General features: G+C 35.8%; 1 protein-coding gene across 3 annotated transcripts in view; it reads right to left on the bottom strand.

The window, feature by feature from the left end:
• Positions 1-13,639: 13,639 nt before the first annotated feature.
• NGLY1 (N-glycanase 1) overlaps positions 13,640-23,514 on the bottom strand; it is a 50,833-nt gene continuing 40,958 nt past the window's right edge. For 2 of the 3 annotated variants that reach the window (XM_019745279.3, XM_019745280.3), the window contains 3 exons: positions 21,785-21,970; positions 14,711-14,888; positions 13,640-14,331 (listed from right to left, as the gene is read on the bottom strand). In XM_019745279.3, the coding sequence (XP_019600838.3) occupies positions 14,156-14,331; positions 14,711-14,888; positions 21,785-21,970 (540 nt within the window). In that variant the 3' untranslated portion in view covers positions 13,640-14,155. The remainder of the gene's footprint in view (positions 14,332-14,710; positions 14,889-21,784; positions 21,971-23,514) is intronic. The other variant, XM_019745281.3, reaches the window with a different exon arrangement.

The following is a 23,514-nucleotide window of genomic DNA, read 5'->3' as shown; positions in this document are numbered from 1 at the left end:
CTTAATATGTCTTTTGAAGCAAAAATTAATATAAGATCCGGTCTTATTTTACTATAAGACCGGGCCTAATGTAATATAATATCATATCATATCATATCATATCATATCATATCATATCATATCATATCATATCATATCATATCATATCATATCATACCGGATCTTATGTTCATTTTTGCTCCAAAAGACGCATTACAGCTGATTGTCCGGCTAGGTCTTATTGTCGGGGAAACAGGATTTCATTATAAAATTTTGAAAATTGGTCTGAAATGTCTTGGTTTTTGGAATTGAACCTTATTATTATTTTTAAAATCATGTTTGTCTTGGTTTTAAATAAGATGGGATTTTCAGGCTGCTCCCCAAAGCTAATTTTCATGCATAGTGTAGTAACCGCTATTTCCACTGTTGGTTCTGAGTTTTGACAACAACTGTAACTACATCTGCTACTGATGATCTATTACTGTTATTAATTGAATACTTACTCTGGCCCAAGCCCTATGCTTTGGAATATATTACATATTCCCTTTAAGCTATCTAACAACTCAGTAGGGAAAATGTCATTCCTTTTCCACACATGTAAAAAGAGGCTCTGAAAGGTTAAGGGACTTCAAGCAGTTAAGAAACAATAGAAAACACCCCAATAAACTTTAATTAAAAAAAGAAAGAAAGAAAGAAAGAAAGAAATGATAGAACCAAGATATGGCCAGATCTGGCTTATTTAAAAGTCTTGGTCTTTCTACCAGTTCAACTAACAGACTTCAAAACAGACTTATGGAACACAACCCATCAGTAAACTAGAACCTGTATTTATGAACAGTAGCACCACTGATTCATTAAAAAAAAAGAAAAGAAAAAAAAGGAAGAGAAGCTAAAAAACCCTTGTAATGTATAACTTTTCCAAAAATCTCTGCAAAACATGCCTCAAATTACCACCTTAATAACTAACTCTTCATTGTTTGGTACAAGCAGACTAAAATCAATAATATTCACTTTTGACATTTTCTAATTCAAATAGCAACACAGCCTTGATAATACTAAAATAAATTAGAAAAAGCCTCTGAAAAAGGCAATGCTCCCAGTGTAAAAATAACCCTTAAAAGATTTAAAAAATAATACGCACGCACTATGAGGCACACAGAGGGAGTCCCTCCATCTTTCATGCATTACATCCTATATTCCTGCTGATTTCCACTTCAGCAGGGATAACTTGTTTAGAGGTCACTGTTGAGTCTTTTCAGATTCTGCTCTGGGTGTTATCTTGTACTTAAGAATGACTAACTTCTTTTAGTACTATCACACTGGCTGGAGGCAAAATTGTCAAGAAACATATAGTAGAACTTGGCCTGAAGCCCTTTCAACACACAATTACTCTTTAAAGTTCCAATCTACACAGTAGCAATTTACAGTAGCAACATCATTCCAGCACATTGAGAGAAATGTTAAACTTAATTTATTGGCAAGAATAGTCTACCACAGCTTAAAAGAGCAAGACACATTTTAAATAACTTTGAAACATAGACTAACTTCCCACATTTGTTCCCAGTCTGCCCGGAATACCGGCAACTTGACACTCAGGCTACGTTTAGAAAGTTTAGAATATGCGATCAGAAGAGCTAAAAGAGCTACTGACCAGGAACCAAAGAAAGACGTGTTATTACAGTCAATTTATTCAGGAGTTAATTCCACAGCATCATCCAATATTAGCCGGAATAGATCTGGCTAATCTACTTCATTTCCCTTATTTGCAGTCACAGATCAGCAAATAATGTACTCCTGTACATTCTTCAGGAGTACTTATAAAAATTAAACGGAGAGAGAAAGAAAAGTCTTCTATAAGCTAATAGGGTTCTAAAACCCAGCTCTGGTAAAGAATAGCAATGATTATCAGCTGGGATAATTGAGGGACGATAATACTCCAGAATCACCCATAGGAACTGTTTCAACCGATTCATAAGTTTTGTTCAATTTGTGTACTTTGATCACGTTTTGAGTTGGGCTACACACTTAATCTAAACTTCTTATTAAAGCTTGGTTAAAGTTATATTACCGCAACTCTCCTTAGTTTATTAAATGGGGAAATGGGAAGAATCGTAAGCACTTTCGTGCCAAATACAAACATTGAACATTTCATGTAAAACTTCTCTTCAGTATACAATGATTAAACTCCACAAGTTCAATGTATTCAACTGATTTACAAACATTTATGCAGTAGCCCAAAACCCTAACAGTACAATCCTGTTTAGTGATGGTCTTGCTCATGAGTAGCTCACAGACAGATGATTGACAGGTTGGCTGGCTCTAAAAATAAAAGAATGGGAAGAAGGGTTGAGCATACACAGGGATGTGGAAAATAATGAGACTGATTTGCAAGTGAGGATTATGAAAATCAGTTTCTTCACCTTAAAGACACACTTTGTGAATGATTTAAATTTTAATGAAACAAAAGTTAGATTGTGACTCCAAATTATTTCACAAGATAGAAGTGTATTTCAAGCTTTCATCTCCTTAGTTTATTTCACTGTTAACAATCATTTTCCAATGCCGCAGTACATTTAACAGGTGTAAATGAAAACAGCCTTCGAAAGACGTACAGTGCCACAGTTACAAGTTCAAGCTTAGTGGATTACATATTTAGGCTAAAACAAAGCTGAAACCTCACATTTTGGAAATGAATCAGTGAGTTCGTTCATAAGGCATTCAACACTTTAAAACCTACTACTATGTGCCAGGAATTAAACTCGTAGGGAATCACGGGCAAGTTCGAACCAGGGGTTGATCTGATGAGATGAATGTGTTAGAAAGCTCACATTACATGTTAGGTGTGATATATGAACTATCTTGGAAAAGAGAGCTACTAGAGGCACAGAAACCAGTTAGGAAGGGAGAGGGTTTGGATCACGTAGTAGGATTAGAAAGGAATGGATGGAAAATAGAAATATTTTAAAGGAATAATCAACAAGAAGGACTTGATAAAGTTTCATGACATTAAGGGGGCGTTATTGATGGAAACAGAAAAGATAGAAAAGGGAACCACTGGAGATGAGTTAGAGTTTGGGTTGGTGAGGAATACCTACAAATTACGATGATGGTGTCTCATCTAAAGGGTCACTGTATCAATTAATTAACTATCAGAATCCAAAGTACGTGTAATTTCTTCCTAATGAAGCCTGCCATAATTTATGCAGTGATTAGTTTTGAAAGAAGCAACCTACTATAATTATATATTTTACACATTTACCGTCTATTAATTTATAATAGTCAGGTATAACATCTATTGCAGAAAACTGAGATTTCACTGTATCTTCGAAACCTTACTTTCTTCTACAATGAACATTGTCGACATCTTACCGGTCAACAGTTTCAAACTTTGCCCATGTTGGCAACTTGTCAGGAGATTGGGGGCCACACCTGTCTTACATAATGCTGAGTTAATCCCAGCCTGCCATTCTCTTGAAAACAGCTCACAGAGGCCAGTGGATTCAGCTTAATGTCGATCTCTGAATTCTGAAAATTGAAACCTCCACATCTATGCTTTCTTATAAAAAGACTGAAGCTCCAGGACCACAGGCCTATGCTTAGCCATTAGGCTGTATTTTAATCTTACTTCCTGTGCAAAATTATTGTCATCCTGCAATACCAAATAGATTTGCTGCAGATTATGAAAGTCCTTTCCAATTCATATGACATTTACTTAATCTTTATGTTACAGGGGGATTAAGCAATAAAATTGTTTTGTTTTTTTAAGCACCTGCTAAGTAGGAATCAAGACTAGAAAATGATATGTTTGATGTTCAGCATGTTTAGACTAGTTAATAAATTCGAGACTCAAATTTAAAGATCTCTGTACCAATTATACATGTACCACAAAATCTGGCTGATTTAATTAGACTAAACCAAAAATGTCTTTTTAAAATCTCTGCTTAAATCTTTACTCTCCCAAAAGTATTAGTGCTATGCTGAGGAGTCGAATAGCTCCTTGAAGGCTGGGCTGGCATCCCCAGTTCCCACTATGGCACTTGGCATATAGGAGGTATCCAGCAGTAACGGAAGGGGTACGGGAGGAATTAAATGCCTTGCTAACGGCCATAATGAATTGGTCACATCACTAAGATGTTACCAACAAAGTCTGGGAAACTAGACTGAATCTGTGTTATCTCAGGACATGTTGTGGGTATTTTGATTTAAAAAGAAAATGATTTGCTAAGAGCTGCCTTTTCTTGTCATTTACCTCTTTCTCTTAAAATAACTTGGCAAAACCCCAAACAACAGACTAATCAAACCACTAAAAATCCAACAAGAGATTGGTTTGCTTCAATTTACAATGTATCTGTATAGTTGATTACTATCAATCATAAAAATAATGCAAAGTACTTTGTGATTCACACATATATTTAAATTACAAAACATGTATAGTGAAATTCTACTTTTGAAAAAAATAGATTATATAAACTTTAAATATGTATATTTATTTATAGAAAGACAAATATCAGAATCTAAACAGTGGTTATCTCTGAGCAATGGGATTATAGGTGATTTGTAATTTTTGCTAATCTGTATTTTAATTTTTTCTGTTGTGAATTTATAACATAATAAAAAGTTATAAGAAAAAATCAAAATTTTAATTGCTTTCAAGGTAATAAAATATTATTGCATGCTATTAAATATCTTCTACATCTCTGATTTTCTTGCTACATTTTTGAAAATAAGAACTATAAATTTATTAAAAGATGTTAAAGGTAAAGCAAAACCATGAATGATTAGAAAGGTATATAAGCTAAAGTGGGCAAGGCCCAAATTCTAGAATAAGGGATGATTTGGCCTGTATGGCCCTCTGGGGAGAGAGAAGATCAATCAGAATGACCACTACCATGCACTGAGTCTTATTATACATTCAAGCATCATGCTAATGCCTTATATGAACTATCTCTAATTCTCACCACATTCTTGAAAAGTTGGAATTATCATCCCCATGTATTGTACACTACCACAGACTCAGAAGGAACTTACCTGAAGCTATACAACTATTTAATAAAGGCAATGCACTAGAGCTGACAAGATATTAGTTAAACCAAAGCAAGGAAGCAAATTTGGTCCAGGTTGAGATGGAGAGATGCATCTAAGAAGTATCAAAGCACTGAGTTTCACAGCGGTATTCCTCTTAATCAATGTTGGTTCAACACCAATAGGCCAATGGCTGGTTCTTCAACGGGTGGGACCACAAGGAACAACAGAAGCAGGTCTTCAATGACATTTCACAAGTTTATACAACAATCCACAGCACAGTGGTTGCAAAACTTTCAGAATGTGTCCAGGACAAAAACTGCTAAATATCCCCCCAAAGAGTAGCAGTTCCCTGGAGAGGCAGCAAGCACACTTTGGGCTCCTTTTGTTTTGTAGTTTATCTGCCTATCCTTTGTTGCCTCTTACTATGTCCCTTCTGGGTTTTGTGTTAGGTATAGGAGAGGCAACCAAAAAGAATGGGACATCGCTCCTTGCATTAAGGGGCTTGCCATCTGGTGTTTTCAGCAGAGAAGAGAGGTAAAAGACAATCTGCAGAGGGTTCAAAGTGAAATAGGATGCAAAGAAATGGGCTCAGTTAATCGAAAACACCATTTTTTGTTCTTTCCCTCTCCTTTCTCACCCTCTCCCTCTGGAGGTAACTTTAGTCTGCTCTAAGAGTTGAGAGAAGAGAACCAGAAAAACATCACATTTTTTTCCATTAAATTAAAGGAATAGCAGCTAGCACATAATAATGCAAGGGAAACAACAAAATAAAACAACCCCACATTGGTCAAATCTTGGTAAAAATGAGAATGAGACAGTTGAGCAATAGAAGAGTATTCCAAATATCAGGCACAGGGCAAGGAGTTGCTAAGCTGTGGTGTGACCTTGGGCCAATATTTTAACCTCTCTGAGCTTCAATTTCCTCATCATAAAAATGAGAGCATTCAGTTAGGACAATAGTTCTCAAATGTTTCTCCATTTAAGAATCAAGGACTTGCTGATAAACCAAATCCCCTGGCCTCAACCTAAGAATTTGGATTTAAAATCTCCTGCATGGAGCCCAGGAATCTGCATTTTAAGAGAACCCCTCAGATGGTATAATACAGCCTTCACTCTGGGGAACACTACCTGAAAAGTTCTATGCTCTGAGGCATTACCATTACAAGAGGGAAATAGCAAAAATATTAAATACACAGCTTGTAATTTCTTTTCTTTCTGTTTCTATTTATGTTTCCCCATTATAATACATTTACAAATAGTTCAAAGTAGAAATTATTTCATAAATTAAAGTATAATTCAATCTGTATGCAATTCCTCCTGCACTGAGTGAAATCAAAATTACACTTTTATCAGAAAATGAGGCTTAAACACAACACTGCGTTCAAATTAAGAAAAATAATTAACTTGTACTCACAAAACAAAATGAAAAGTTTCCAAAAAATATCATGATTTATGATGTGGAGAGTAGAGTCTGAGAAATCAAGTGTAGACTATTTCCATTCTCCCACTGAATGTTTTCGGAACAGTAACTATTTAATATGCATGCATGTTTGTTAGCAGGCATTCGTGCAGCTTCTGCATGCATCCAGGGACTGGCATGAAGTATTCTACAGAGGAGTGGAAGGAGAGCAGGAGGTGAAGCACCCCAGCCCTTGGCTGGCGGTTCAGGCAGAACAGGAACCTAGTGACACCTCAGTGTAGACACATTTCCATACGTCTGGATCAGGGAAAAAAATGGTATTTAGGTTTGAACTATATCTTTTGGGGTAACTCCTCTGCCACCTGGCATTTTCAGGATAATAGTATTTTATTAATGAAAGTACCATGTTTTCCCTCAGGAGCAAAGATGTGTGACTTGATTGCACGCCCATTCAGGGCTAACACTCCTTATCCTGTGAGATGATTTGAATCCAATTGAAATTACAGGACTCATTTTTTCAACCATGAATTTTTTGGAAATTCAACTACCTCGTAATTCATTTTACAAAGTTCTCCTGCCATCATTCTCCGTTAGCATTTAATCTGTTTCAAATTTAAGTTTACAAGCAGTACCAGAGCTTTGATGGTTCCATATTTATTAAGTGAAGATCAAAGGCTCTCTTTGCTTTTTTTAGTCTTTTACATCTGCAAGGGATGACATAACATTTCAGATGACAGTCTTCCTTTCCACCAAAGAATTCAGCATGAGAATGCCTTCATTTTTAAGCACTTATTTTTCTCTAAGCTGAAATTTCTCCAAACTATAAGCATGCTGCCATCACACATGGAATTTTATTCGGTGTTCTATTTCAAGAGCACCAGGAATTTAACACACCATTCTTTATTGCCACCAGATACTGCTTTGCTCCTTTTCTTCCCACAAAGCCCTTTTCCTAGTAAGATTGGCTTTAGGGCTTATAAGTCAACAGTTGTTATATTCCTAAATAGATCTTGTAGACGAGATGGCTTTCTGTTGTGTTGACAAAGGCTCACCGACATATTTAAAAGATAAATCACATATGGAGAGAAATATATAACAGGCAAATAATTGCTGTCCCAAATACATGACCTAAAAATCAGTAAGAAAAAGACAAAGAACCCAATGGAAAAGGGAGGCAAAATATCCAAATAGGCAATCACAGAATAGGGAACCCAAATGATTAGTAATTGTGAAAGAATACTCAAACTCATCAGTAATCAGGAAAATACAAAGTAAAACAACAAAATACTATTTCACTCAGATAAAAATAGCAAAAATTCTAAAGTTTAGTGATACTTTGTGCAGGCCAGGATGTAGAGAAGCAGGCATTTGAATAAAGTGTCAAATAACGCTGTAAGTTGGCACTAAACTTCTTGGTGAACAACGGGCAACACATTGGAAAAAATATGCAGCTTATAACTCAGCATATTTCTAGGAATATATCCTATAGAAATTGCATTTATCCGCAGGAGATACAGATAGCATTGGTTGTGATAGTAATAATTACCTGCTTGTAACAAACACTGAGAATAAGCACATATCCATCGGGTTGGTATGGGAGAATTATGGTTACTGTTAAAGGACGCAATCTATTTAGGATAGTTAAAATCTGTATCAACATGGATATAGAAAATGACTGAAAAACCTAATTGTAGAACATTATGTACTATTTATAGTACTATTTATGTATATTTAAAACTATACAAATCAATATTATATATATTTAGTATATAAATGTATATAAATATATAATTGCATTTTTGAGTGGAGAGTATATTGACTTTTGTCATATCATTCTTTGTACTTCCCATACTATTCTTTGTATTGATTTTTAATTTTTTAAGTAAAGTATTAATAAGCAATAGGGGAAATGTGGAAAAAACCTACAGATAATAGTGACAATCCTTTTAAATCGTGAGAGCGCTCTAGACACGGCAGAGCTAGTGTCACAAAATGCAATGGTGATATTTACAAAGCATTCTGAGAAGCATTCATTACAAGGACCCAAAGGTGACTATAAGAATTGAGTATATTTGCCTCAAAGAAAATTGAAAGAAGTTGGGGAAACATACAAATTATAGAACTAAAGATTTAAAAATTAAATCTTTTACATTTTGTATTTGATAATGAAAATCATTCCTACAATATTAAGTTACCGATGGATTCTAAGTTCCTGAAAATTCAGACAACTTCCTCCCACAAAGCTATTCAACATGTCAAATTATCTTGCTTTAAGCAACTTGTAATATAAAGCAATTACTTTAAACTTGACTGAACTATGCACAAATAGTACATTTCTTTAGGGCCGTCATAAACTCCAACAGGTACAGCAGGATAACTTTTATGAGTACAGTGACTGTAGGTAAAAATAAATGAATAAATAAAACCATACAACCCATTTAGTCTTTGATTTTACAATCTTGGTAGACACGAGAACAGAGGAGTATTTCTCTAAGAAGAACAGCAGTGCAAGTATTATTGCCCAAAATGTGAACTATTATGCACTCAAAAGAATACTATGCACCTGCAAAAAAGATAAGGAACCTTTTAAAATACTGATACTTAGCTCCATGATACATTAGGTAAAAAAAAGCAAAGTGGAAAACAGCGTCTGTAGGATCGTATAGTTTCTATGATGATGGAAAGGGGGAGAAAAGTTTGCTTATATTTTGAAAAAAAATTTTTTTAAACTAGTAAATGTGGTTACCCATGATGGTCGGGTAGGTGAAAGAACAGAGAACACAGCTAGAAGTAAGACTTCAGCGCTTCCACCTTATGATACAGTTTTGACTTTGGAATGTTGTAAATGTTTTTATCTGAAAAAAATAAAATTAGATCATAAAGGAAAAAAGAAAATCCCTGACAAATGAATCTAAATCCATACTAAACAGGGAGGGATGGGGTGTGAGAGTTGCCAGCTCATATGCCTGCTTGATGCCCAGGGACCCTATGGTGAAGCGAACTGTTGGCCTGCCATGCCCACCACTTACACTGTTCTGCAGTCAGTCCTGCCAACCAAGAGATGGAGCTGGTGAAAAAATACCCTACACGAGTCAGAAAACCCAGGCCAGCTATTTGTTATAATCAGCTTAGTCCTTAATCATAAGTATAGTTGATCAGCCATTGAAGGGAAACCAATAAAATAAAAAGGAAACCGAGATGAACAATGTGATATAACCCAGAAGAGAGATAATTCTTTAACAAAAGAGACTTCTGGAAAAGTTCTAATTAGTAATGTCTCTTCTTGTAAGGGCATGAGAATTCTGTTCATGAGGGCTCCACGTTCATGACCCAATTATCTCCCAAAAGCCCCACCTCCTAATAACATCACATTGGGGGGTAGGATTTTAATATATGAAGTTTGGAGGCATGCAAACACCCAACCCACAACAGTAATCTAATGCTGCATAAACAATATCACTCCAAAAGTGTCTTAACAATTGTTATGTCTCATTTCTGTGCATTAGGAATTCAGCAGTGGTTTGGCTGTGCAGTTCCAACTGTCATCTCACAAAGGTAGTCATTCAGAGCTTGCCTGGGACTGTAGGATACCGTTTTATGGCTGGCAAGTTGGTAATGGGGAGGTTGGAGGAAGCCCTCAGTTCTCCACACACCTGCTTGAGGCTTTATGTCATGGAAAATCACTTCCTCCAGAGCAAGCAGTCAAAGCAAGCAAGGCTTTTTATGCCCAAGCCTCAGGAATACCCGGTCACTTTTACCATATTCTGTTGGACACACAGGCCAGCTCCAATTTAGTGTAGAAGGAACAAGACAAAGTCATGAGAGCCAGGAGGTGAGGATCATTGGAGGCTGGCTACAACTGCAATATTTAGTTTTGGCAAGAATGGGAGGAAATGAGTGCCCTGATGCACTACTGCTGGTGTGTAAATCGGTGTACCTCAGGTGATTTGAGAGTAGATAGTGAGAATTAAAATGCACGTCTTTGCATATATTCTATGTGAAATGAATATGTATAAGGGTGTTCACTACAGTGGTGTTTGCAATAACAAAAAAAGGGGGGAAACCCTAAATATCTGTAAATAAAGGAATGGGTTAATAAAGGAATACTATGGAAGTTAAAAACAATGTGGCGGATCTGACTGACCATAGAAAGTTGTCTAAGAAAGACACATTGTTAAGAAAATAAGAGGAAAGAAAATACACTTCTATTTACATGAAAATAAAAAATGTATTAAAACTGATTTTGTGTATGTATGCATGAATATAAAAAATCTACACTAAGGCTCTGGAAAACACATGTAAAAATTTGGGCAGTTACTTCTGAAAATGGTAGGGTATGCAGAGTGGAGGCAATACTTTTACTTTGTAATGTTTCGTTTGAATTTTTAACAAAAATGGCTTTAATAATTTAAACATTTAAAATTGGTAAATAACAGACTGAGTGACAACCCAAATACCCTTACAGTAAAGAATATGGATTTGACTGGTTAGACTTTGTATTTATTGTAGCTCTTCAGAGGCCCTTTCTTGCTTACCTTATGGATTTTCAGTTGCTGCTACAATTTTGCTGATCTCAGAGCAAGTCTTTAGAAAATTAAAAAAGACAGCAAGGTCTCAACTTCTAAATTTGTTTTCATTTGTGGTGATGTAATTCACTTGAATGGCTGTGAAACATACAGGCAGTAAAATACTGACTCTCACTTAGCCTCTGTTTCATCACCTAGAAAATGGGGATCAGATACACTATCTACTATATAATGCCATTATGATCAAGTGAGATACTGAAGTCATTGGCACTTACTAAGACACTAAAAAGGTGGCCATTATTAGTTTAGGTCCATTCTAAATCTCTTATCAGAAATAAAGCACTGTTTTGGTCAATATAAAGATGTGACTGAATACATGCTAAGTGAAATACAACCAGTCATGACTTGTGTTGGGTTACTCTTATTCTTCCTCCAAGAGTATTTAAGGAATACCACCAGAATCAGAGCTATTAGTTTATAAGAGTGTATTTGTGGGGCAGCTGGTTAGTTCAGTTGGTTAGAACACGGTGCTCTTAACAACAAGGTTGCCGGTTCAATCCCCAAGTGGGCCACTGTGAGCTGCGCCCTCCAGAACTGGATTGACACGACTGCTTGACTTGCAGCTGATGGATCCTGGAAAAACACCCTTAAAATAAATGAGTTTTTACAGAAAAAAAAGTGTATTTGCTCTGACTATAAAAATCAAAACAATTGTGTTGTAGGATTAAAAAAACCTTTAAAAATTATTACACAAATACCAATGCATCCATATCTAAAGTAATCTATCATCAAATTACAATATATTCTCCAGAAAAGCTTTACTATAAAGAAATTATTGGTTCTAAAATCAAATTTAATACCTCCTCAAATAGAACACTACTATCAAAGTTTCTGTATTTATGAAACACCTACTAACCCAGCAACCCAGCAAGGTGGTGGAAGTGAAGGACTGAAATGTGTAAGTGAATCTTGCCTATGTCACCAATCCACTGAATTGTTGAGACAGTTCATTTAACATCTCTAGTTTGAGTCTCCTCCATGGAGTCTCGGTTAAATTATCTCTAACAACCCTAACTATCCCAAAAGTCCATGGTAAAGTGTCCTCTAGCCCTCCCTAATCCAAGGCATTTCTTTTCCTTGTAAATCAATCAAAGCATCAGATGTAGTCTCTTGTTCATCTTGAGAATGTGATTTTCAGCAAAGGACTTACTTTAGAAAACAACAACACTGCAACAAAAAACAGATTGTCTGTAAAATTCATCATGATGGGATCTGAAATGAAGGTATCAACTCTAGTTAAACAATGAGCAATGACAGTAGAAGGCTAATCAATCACACCATATTTCAAGAACGTGGTAGTTTTCTTCAGTGCTTTACATTCAGTCTTTAATCACAACAGACTATGTGCTTTCAAATGAGGATCATAAAATGATTGCTATAAAAAGTGGACCCTGATTATTAGTGCCAGTTTATTGAGTAGGTTGGTACGAACAGCCCTTTCTTCCTGCATTACTTTTGCCTTACTAGTTTACTGTCACTGGGCTTTAAAAACATTACTGAGAATTGTTTTGTCCCATACCTTCTGTGCTATTTCCAAACTTTGCTGTATAATAAATAGAGTGTCTATTAACATGTACTGGGGTTGAAACTAGAATGGAATGTATTTACAAACGTGTGCAATTACTTTTTCTTTGCAACAATTCAATGCTATTAAAAACAAAGACATCTGAACTCTAATATTTTTCTGCTTAAAGCCACAGTAAGAATTAGAACGCATCCTTTTCACAGAGAAAGTACATTCAGTGGAGTTCCCACATTTTTATTACCATCTTTGAAAAACTGCTTGCTGATCTTCCAGGTTTTCTAATGACGGTTAAGAGAGTTTGTTAACTTGATCATCTGAATATTCTAAACATTCATGTGCCCATATCAGACACCTCAAGACAAGCAAGAGTCAAGTTTCTCCACTTTTACATATTTGGCCACTATCCGGTGCTATGACTCACTGAAGAGTCTGAGAATTCTAGGAAATTTTCTAGTATTAAAACATGTTAGTAACTTTAGATGCACAAACTACTTTTTTTGACAGGTAACTTTTTAGAAAGAAAATGATCCTTAACTGAGTTTGACTACAATCAAAAAGCAAATATAAAACCTATGTTTCAGGATCTTAGTACATATTTTATAATGCATATAAATGTTTTACTGAGTTGCACAGAGTGAGAATCTCTGAGAATGTACTTTTCTTGTATGAAGAGTTCAGAATGCACTTTGCAGAATATCACAAAGGCATTAGGGGACAGCAGCCGTATCTTCTTTACCACTGCTTCTTCACAGTGCTATCAGCATGCTTTTGCACACAAACACTTAACAAATATTCAGTAAATTTAATTGGAGAGGTTATATGGAACACATACAAAAACACTTAATATAGCATATAAATATTGTATAATTTAGTTACATGGTTTCAAAGTCAAGATAGATATTTTATTCAATGAGGTAGATAAAAATACTCAAAAGTAAACTCAAAAGTAAAGCATTTTCTGAAGTGTCTACATATTATGGATTTGTAATGTATCTTTGAATTTATACAATGTTAAATGTTTTCATAACTTGTCTATTCAAGCAGTTTTCAAGTTTAGCATACTTATTAAAGAGTTTTACTCAGGCAAAGTAATCACTAAAAAGATATAAGCAAAATAATTAATTTTATTTCTTAAATGCCTACGTATTTACAATTTTTCATGCATTATGAGATTCAACAGTTTCACATTTATTAAAAATTAAAAATCTTAGGAAATCTAGTTCAATTACTTATGAAGAAATTAACGACTGATCAGAAAATATTAAATTACTATTATTAGCTTAAGATTTTATCATAACCATGAACACCTTCATCAGGAATACCTTCATTTTACTTTTAAAATTGCATTTATACTTTTTAGATTAAAACCTCATATTGGGGCAATAAGACTTTATTCCAAATTATAGTCACATATAGAAAGGAGCTTTTAATGCAAGGTTTCATTATGGTCCATAGTATAAAGATACATTTTCATGAGGATTACATGATGGATAGCCAGCAAAAGAAATATGCTAGCAGAGGGGTAGTAAATTGTCAACTAAGCATGCGCTGAACCAACAGATTAATTTAGAACATGGTAAGTCCTTGATTATTGCCAGCTTTTCTATAATGTTCAGGTTCTCAAAGGTCACTGAATTTTATAATTATCTCCAAACAATTTTCTTCATGGTCATTTAAGCTTTGTCTAAACAGCTGGGTATGTTGCCAAGCAACAACGCCATCTCCTCTGCTTAATTCTGCTTCCAAAATAACTTCAGTGGCACCAGAAAAATCATGATAGGAGCGAAGAGTTTTATCTGTTGGAGGAAAAAAAAAAATATCGCTGCTTTTGGTAACTTAAAGAACATAAAGAGATAATTTTGGAATGCATTTTATATACCCTACTTAAAGGCTAAAACAAACCCTTAAACAATAAATACAAATTACTCCTTATTGTCCTTTGAAACGAAGAAATGATTTTTCTCCTTCCACTTGTGTTTCACAATAAAAAAACATAAGCTCTTCTATTAGAATGAGGTTATACAGATTTTAATTAAACGATTTTTTTTTTTTTACTGCAATAGTATGAATAACTCTTGGGTATGAAAAATGCAAAACTACATCTCCAATAAGTACAATTACTCTTCAGAGTGTTAAATACACACTTCATGATTAATTCTCCAGTCAAATGCTTACCGCCTGACAGTTCTACTTGCACTATATCAGATTGCAATTTCCACTGTATTGTTCCAGTCTGAAAGGTTTGACTACTTGTTCTAATGGAAATGCTGTCTATTTTTAGGCCAACTGACCCACATTCAAACTTCCAGGAAATATAAGCATAAGATGATCCTTCCTTTCGGGCTAAATACACCTACAAAGCAGGAGAAAAAAGGAATTGTCAGAAATAATGAAATAGTGTAGAAAATACATAAAGTCAGTCTTATTGTCACAGGGTACTATGTACAAATGGTTATTAAAAGTCTAATTTTCCCCCACTGAAAGCATTTTTACTGCTAACATTTTTTCACTTCATTAGCAGTTTTACCTATAGCATCTTTTGCTCTGGAAGAAAGATATTATTTGTATATAGGTAGCCCAATAAGTACAGGCCTAAAGGGCTGCATGCTGACCAAATTTTGGTAAATCATATTCTGTTTTAAATTATTAAGTCCAGCTATTTAAAATGAACTTTATGAAAATTCTGCTGAAAATGAAGAATTGTTTCAAATGTAATTTTATCTTTTCAAAGTCTGGATTTTCAGATACGCTTTCTAGAGTGAGATGGGCCATATACTGTAAATCAAAATCAGTTCAGTCACTGCTATGGCACGAATGGTTTAAAAGGTAATATCCACACTTGCCTCTCAAAATAGTACACTCCCCATTCATTCACCAACAATGTCCCTTACAACTTTAAATGTATACTATTTAAGGTATCCAAGTTTACTGGCTGTTTCTAGCTCATCTCCTCTCATAGCATAATCTGCACTCTACAAGATGATGACATGAAAACTGACATCCACAGCCTTGGTCTTTCACAGGTAGCTCAATTAACCCAGGCTCAAACCCCTAAGGATCTGACTCTTAATCATTAATTCCTTGATGTCCAAACTCCCCACAATAATCTATGCATTTCTTTGAAATAAGTTTTGGAAAAAAATCCCTTTCTTCATTTATACTGCACTTACCACTATAGTCATGACTTTATGCTCATCTTTCTGCAACTACCAAATTAATGTTTTTAAAACCTCACCTCCTTCATATCATTTCCCTGGTCTAGAATGCACAGAAAGCACCTGGTTCTTGCATTACATCCAAACTCTTAGCTTTCATGGTCCTCCAGAATTTCATCCTTCCTTGAACTGACAGTACTCCCTTATTCGAATGTAACTATTTTATTTCAGGTGTACTTGTACGATCTAACTTAACCAAATTATAAGCTCTCCGGAGCTACAGGTTCTGGATTCATAGGATTTAATAAATAGTATTTAAGTATTAAAAACTTGTATACACACATATTCTTTTAGAAACAATCAATCTACTTCTCAAGGTCAAATAGTTAGAAGTACCATATAAAACACATCTGCATGAAAATGTCCCGCTCCATGTCTTTAGTCATCAAAAAATCAATCACCGCTAGTATTCTTTTGATATTTTATTTCCAGGTTAAATATATCAGTTAAATTGCAAGTTTTAAAAAATCATTGAGCTAGAGATTATAAACCTACTAAACAATCACTCTCCAAGGAAAATGATTTGAACTCCTGAGACTAGCTATGTATAATCAACTATTGCTTTGGATGATAAAACTAGATGTATGGAACTGTCATCTCCTCCACTCAAGTTCAGGGCACCCTCACTATAACATCCTCTGATGCTCCCGTGTTCTTACTGCATGCTTCTTACAGCTGTTAGGAGAACCGGGGGCTCAGGGTTGCACCAGTGCTCTCTCTGGGAGTCGTTAGTCTCACCTATCCTAAACTACAGAGTATCCATAGATGAATTACTCCTTCAAAGAACTGCCTAATAAAGGCGATTATCTGGAAAAGATGAGCCAAACAGAGGGGTTACAGAAAGAAAGTGGGTTTGAAAGAAATGAAAGACTGGGGAAAGTAATCTTAAGACAGAACTAAATACATTCAAATTCATATCTCAGTATACATTTCTACGTCTTATGGATTTTCAGAGCTCAGTAGTTTCAAATGTGCCCCCCAAAAGTGTGAGAACAACATATGATAAGCTGAAGCCAGGTTAATTTCAAATTTCTAGCTTCCTCTGAGATTTGTTTTCCTTATACCATGTGGCTCTGGGCTGCATGCCAAAGAAGGGTTATAAATGCTGCTGAATATGTCTGAGAGAATTGCTTGTTCTAGGACTTAAGATTTTCAGTCCTAAAGGCATCAACTTTTAAGACTCTAAATAGTTAAAGGATAAAAGGGATCATCCTTGAATTTTTAAATGGTTAAACAAACATTCAAACATATTGTGAACAAATAAAAGGTCTCAGGCTTAAAGAAATGGTGTATGGAGATAAAACAGACTCTATTTATATTGAAAATTCGTATCTTTTTCACATGAAATACTCTGGAGCATTTTAGCTAACTTATTTTAACTCAGCATTTTTAGAGGTGGTAGGAAGCTACCAAGAATATAAACACTGTTTGGTAATTTGAAATGCACCAAAACAACAGGATTTATGTAAACTCCAAATGTGGTCTTGTTTATGTGTAATACCAACAGAACCAGGGATTATAATTTATTCAGGAGGAAAATACACTATATGCTCTCGAAAATCAATTGTTTGGTTGAGAAGGGAAAATAAAAGCATTTTTATAACTGTTGGGTGTCTTTAACTTCCTCAAGTTATGTTAGACAACGTTTTGCTTGTTGGCTTTTTAAATTCCTAGGTGTCATTATTGTGTCCAGTTTTACATGCTCGTTTTTTGCAATTTATGGGACTACTAAGAGGTGAGTGTTGCTATCCCTACGTTAGCAGCAATGATGTGAAATTAGAAGTCATGGAGATATTCTGCTACAGGTTAAAAGCTGTATAGAACATCCCCCAGTGACTCACACTTACCCTCATTGGCATCTCTAAGGACATACAGGGATATCACAAGCTGTGGATGGTAACAAGACCGGCGTGTCTCCGGCTTGAGGTCTGTTATAACACTCACCATGTCGTTGAAACTTGTCATTTGTCATTTGGATTGTGGCTGTAACCACTATTTTCAGGACCGAGAACAATTTGCATGTCAGCTTTTTTATGTATTTCACATTCTATAGAAGAGCTTCACTTGGAAATTTTCTGACGACTACTTGCCAGATTGGTTTGCCTGCTGTATGGTTTCCTGGAGGTTCAGTTTGCACTACACTATTTGAAGTTGTTATTTAGTAGCTCTTAAAATTATTCTTCTGCTTAGACTGCTAGGATTAACTCTACTTAAGATAACTGTACAGCACACACCATGAACTCAGTCATTCCTATAGCAGAGCAGTTGTATATTTCAAGAGATTTTTATTTAATGCTGGTAAACCTGTATTGCTCATGAATGCTATTTTGGTTATTCCATTTTATCACTGAAATTAAACACGAGTCACTGTCACTACCCACTGAAATCTTTCTATGCTATGTTTCTGATATTTTCCATTTGCAGTCTCTGGAATTACCTCTGGAATGCTATGTGGTCATGTCCTTCCATTGCTTGAACTCTTTCATGGTTTCCTGTTACATAATTGTAAGGTATTCAAAGTCCCTGGGACCTGACAACTCTTTACCTCTCCAGACTCGTTTCCCACTATTCTCCTTCACGTTCTCTACTACTCCTTCCCTGGATATACCAGCTGTTTCTCACCTCAGTGCTTTTGCACACACTATTTCTCACGTTCCAGGACTTAAGATTTTCAGTCCTAAAAGCATTAGCTTTAGGACTTAAGATTTCCACGTCCTGTCTCCACACTGAGACTCTCCCTCTGCCTCCTCCTCCAGAAGCCCACTCAGGAATTACTTCTTCTGCAAGGCCTTCTCTCATGGGATAGTAGCTCTTCCTTCTGTTTTCTCTCCCTTAGTATCATGTATGGACCCATGTGCTTCTTCTAGTACCTACCTTACGCATCTAAATAGTTGGTCCGCGTGTCTTTCTCCTATACTAGCCTATGCTCACCTTGAGGCTTGCCTCGTAATTCAATATTACATCCTAAGTGCCATGCACAATGCTTGACAATGCGCATGTTTGCTGAATGATGAAATTAATCAATTCTTGACATGATGCCTTGCACCAAAAAGCGCTAAAATGACTCTAGTGACAAAGAGAATGATGAAACTGCTAAAAAATGCAAAGTATCTAAGAACATCCGTAGGACACAGCCTGAATGAAGACAGGGTTTCCTATGGTGCTTTCCATAGCCCTAGGGTGATGCAGAATTTATGACACAAACACTGAATCATTCTTTCTTACATTCGCCAAACTTGACTAAACATTTATTATATATCAGACGCTATCATAGATACGTGAATACTGAGACTACAAAATCGAGTAGAAAAAGACAAGGTCTCTGCCCAGGGAATGTTTACAATCAAGCAGGTAAGAGCAAAAATAATCTCTTCTCACACGTATCTGCTGACTAAATGTCAAGAAGGAGAGGGACATAGTGCAGTGAATCAGTAAAGGGGGAAATGGATCCAGCCAGCCGGGACCAGAGGGAGTAGGTTTCAACCAAACTCTAAGGATAAGGAGAAGTTAATCTGACAAAAAGGAAAGCAAAGCAAGTTCTGTGCAGAGGGCAGAAGAGGATGCAGCACGGGGCAAGGTGAGGCCAGAGACGAAGCAAGAGACAGACGTGGAAGAAGCTTGAACTACGCCTTGCTCTGAGAACATCCAGTAATGGCTGGCGTTTTGAAAATGTTTTTCTGGCTACAGCATGGAGAATGTCTTTGAAAGGACCAGAGCAGGTGCAGGGAGACAAGTTAGGAAACTGTTAACATCACTTTTATCAAGGTGTTATCAATTGCCTCCTAAAAAGTATACCTGTCTTTTTGATTTAGCTTTTTATGTTCCCTTCAAATCCACACATCACTGAACAACATATTTGCTAAGTAGTAAAATTTAGTAAGTCCCGGTGTCCTGGGAGGTTACCTCTTTGAGAGAGTAAGAATGTGTTCTAGTTACCTGGGAGCAGGATGTATGTGATCTGTCAGGAGTCCTGGCTGGAGATTCCTGAATAAAGGTGTGAGGAGAAATAGGCTTCTTCTATTTAGTGGAGCTAGAGAATCCCTGATTGGAGACATGCTAGTACAGGACTAAAAATACTGATGGAGGTGGAAAACTCAAGTTTTAATGGCAATATATGACTTCTGAGTGCTTAGTCTCTAGAAATGTAATTAAGATTCTAGTATTTTTCTTCATCTGGCACTGAATATTGTAACTGAAAACTGATTCACTCAATTTCTGAAAAACAACACTCTTTGTATAAGCATATTAAGGCACAAACTTTTACTAGAGTAGGGGCCTGACTTAAATGGCCTTTGCACCTCATTTACATTATTTAAATCTTCCTCATGCAATACACACTCTCTGGCCACGATGCTCTATTTAGTGGTCTCAAAACACTCCATGCACTCCATGCTTTCCCCCTGCTGTTCCCTTAACTTATGAACACCTACTCATCCTTCAGTGTCCAAGCTCAAATGTCACCTGCTCTGCGGAACTTTGCCCAACTCCCACAGCCAGAGCTAATTACTCCCTCCTTGGTGTTTCCATAGCAATGTGTTGATATCCTTATAGCACTCTTCATCATGGGTAAGATGGCTGTTTATGCTTTGGTTTCCCTTGTTAGATTGTGAGAACAAAAATTGTACCTTCATTGTTTTTAGCCACGGAGCTGAGAACAATGCCTAGCACAATAGGCACTCAGTAAATGTTTGCTGATAAAGCAACGGGTAACACAAAGAAGAAATATGCCATACAACAGACCTGTTTCTCAGCACATCAAATCTGCAAGATAGCATTATTTTCTCCATCATTACTTTCTCCATCAACACTGCTGGTTAGAAAGAAAGGCATGCTTTTTCTTCAGTTCAGCAAGAATAGACTCGTCCTTGGATAAATAACATATCTATACTGTCCTGCTTTCTGTTCAGAGGAATTTTTAGGCTAAGGATAGTCTTCCAGAAGTTCAGCGCCTCTCATCAACTACGTAATCAATTACAGATACAGGTACAAATACAGATTCAAACCTTGAAATTTTATAGTTTTATTTTTTTTATGCCCTTGCTTGACTAAAGATGAAAATTCCTATATCTACAATTTTAATAATGCTGTAAGTTATTCCTGGTTTAATACAAAAAGATCACCAATATAAACTTTAGAACAAAAACTTATGACTGGAAAAGAACACAGCAGGGACCTCGTCTCTATGTGTCTTCTGTCCTCTGACTAAGGCCTAGTACAGTGACGAGAATACAGTACATGCTCATAAACATGAGCAGCTGTTATCTGTGACTCACTCTTTAATCTATCCAATATGTCTTACAAGTGAACAACTCCCTTCCCACCCAAATATCTTGGCAGTTAACATTAAAAGCTCCCTGTAAATTCATTAACTCTATGAGAATCTATCAATAATATGGTTAGATCTATTGAGGTTATTTGAGTAGCTCTGAGTTTATTTTCGGTGTGTGTCTAAGGGGTAGGGCAGATTAAAAACAAAGCCTCTTAGTTGTTACAGGTAAAATGTGACAACAATGTCCAAATTGGAATAGGGGAACTACTATAGTCCTAGTTTCCATTTCTTTACTCTTTATGACACAGAGTAGAAATAATCAATATCGCTGCTCAATCACGCACATTCTTATGAAAGTGTGTTAAATGGTTAGCTCTTTGGACTTAGAACTAAATGTTATACTTCCTTACAGCCTGCATTTAGTAGGCAATCAATCCATATCTGTGAAGGAATTAAATAACAATATACTTTATATATTCATGCAAAAATCACTCACATGGATTGGTCACTTGATTAGTTTTCCCCACAAAAGCATTAAATTCAGCCTCTTTGATGATAATAGATACTGCCTTGATACAAATGCACAGATTTCTTATGGTCTCTTGATTAAATGTTGGGAACAAAACTTTCTTTTATAGGTTTAAGGAGCTCTAAAAGTAATTCTGATATATCAGTTTTCTCATTATGCACAGTTGAAAAATGAAGCCAATCTTTATCTGTTTAAACAATGACAAAGGTTTTAAACAGTTTCATGTATTAACTTACCATGTTCCAGTCTGTTTCAACTTTTCTGAACATAGATTCCATTTTCCACACACCATTTTCCCATCCAGAAATGGTTTGATTATTACTTGAAACTCGAACATAACGATCTTTCACAATATTATAACAAAGGTGAAGCTGTTTAGAAATCTTCTCATTTTCAGAGGGGATGAACATGGTTTCTTTTCTCTTAAAAAGAAAGAATAAGTTTTTCAACATGATGGAAGATATATGCTGGGGGTGCCAAAAAAACGTACACAGGTGGACACTTTGGTCAATGCTGCTCAAGCAGTAGTTCGTTGTAATCAGAAGAGTCTGGACGCTGATGGTAACCACTTTGAGCACCTCTTGTAATTGCAGAAGTCAAACGTGACTTATATTCATCTTTTGTGACTGGTATATATTATTACAATTTTAATACAGTTTTCCTTTTTTAAAATGTACATACATTTTTTGGCACCCTCTGTACACACATATATATGGGGAGGGAGGAAGAAGGAAAAGAGAGAGAGAGAGAGAGAAAGAGAGAGAGAGAGAGGCTGCTATGTATAGTGTGGTAAGAGATTCCTTCAACTTAAAGATGAAAAATTCAGAAAATATTTTATAAGTTAAATATGATCACTATACTGTTGAAATAGCATCAACCACTACTAGAGAGAAAACAAGTACAAAATATAGCTCTTATATTTTTGTGATTTTGTGTTCTACCTGAATTCATTCATTTTTCATTTCTCCCATCACCATCATCTCCTAATTATTGGACTACTACAGTTCATCTTCTAAAATTGACTCCCAGTTTTCAAAGTTTACCTCTCCTATCCACACTCCATATAGTAATGAAAATGGTTATTTAAAAATGTGAATTGGGATATGTCATTTTCTTGCTTAATTCACTCCACTGACTTCCCACTGTACTTTAACTCTAAACCTTTACCAAGGCTAACAGGGCCCTATATGATCTGTCTCCTGCCTACTTCTCCAACCAGGTCTCATGTTACTCTTCCCTTTGTCTCTGTGGGAACCATGTTACCTTTCCTTTAGTTCCTCAGAAAGGCCCAGCTCATTTCTGCCTCAGGGTCTTGACACAGGTCATTCCCACTGCCTATTCTGTTCTTTCTACTTTCCATATATTTGAATCTTTCTTATCCTTCAGGCCTCAACCTAAAGTCATTTCATCAGTGTTCTTTCCTGATACCCTAAACTAGGACAGTGCCTGGGATCTTGTGTAATGACTATAAAAGTTCATGTTTTACCTTAAAATTCCAGATAAATTTTGTATTCTAGCCCCAAATAAATCTGTTTGTTTTAATGTAAAATAGTTCTCAGAGATCCTAAAATCACTGAGTGACCCTAAAGTTTGAGAGAGATGATATATTTATCCTGTATCTGTATGTGCCACTGACACAATAGTCCCTCTCCCTTAGACACGAGACATGGACATACCGTGGTTCCCCGAAAATAAGAACTAGCCAGACAATCAGCTCTAATGCGTCTTTTGGAGCAAAAATTAATATAAGACCCACTATTACATTATATTATATTGTTATGTATTATATTATATTAATTACACCTGGTCTCATATTATAGTAAAATAAGACCGAGTCTTATATTAATTAATCTGTGGTCCAAAAGACGCATTAGAGCTGACTGTTCGGCTAGGTCTCATTTTTGGGGAAACACAGTAGTAGCATTTTAGGTCAGACGATTCTTTGTTGTGGGGCTTCCTGTGCACT

Source organism: Rhinolophus sinicus, chromosome 5, assembly GCF_057876585.1.
Source record: "Rhinolophus sinicus isolate RSI-liver-muscle chromosome 5, RSI-T2T, whole genome shotgun sequence".
Classification (NCBI taxonomy): Eukaryota; Metazoa; Chordata; class Mammalia; order Chiroptera; family Rhinolophidae; genus Rhinolophus; species Rhinolophus sinicus.
This window is presented reverse-complemented; position numbering and strand designations above follow the sequence as displayed.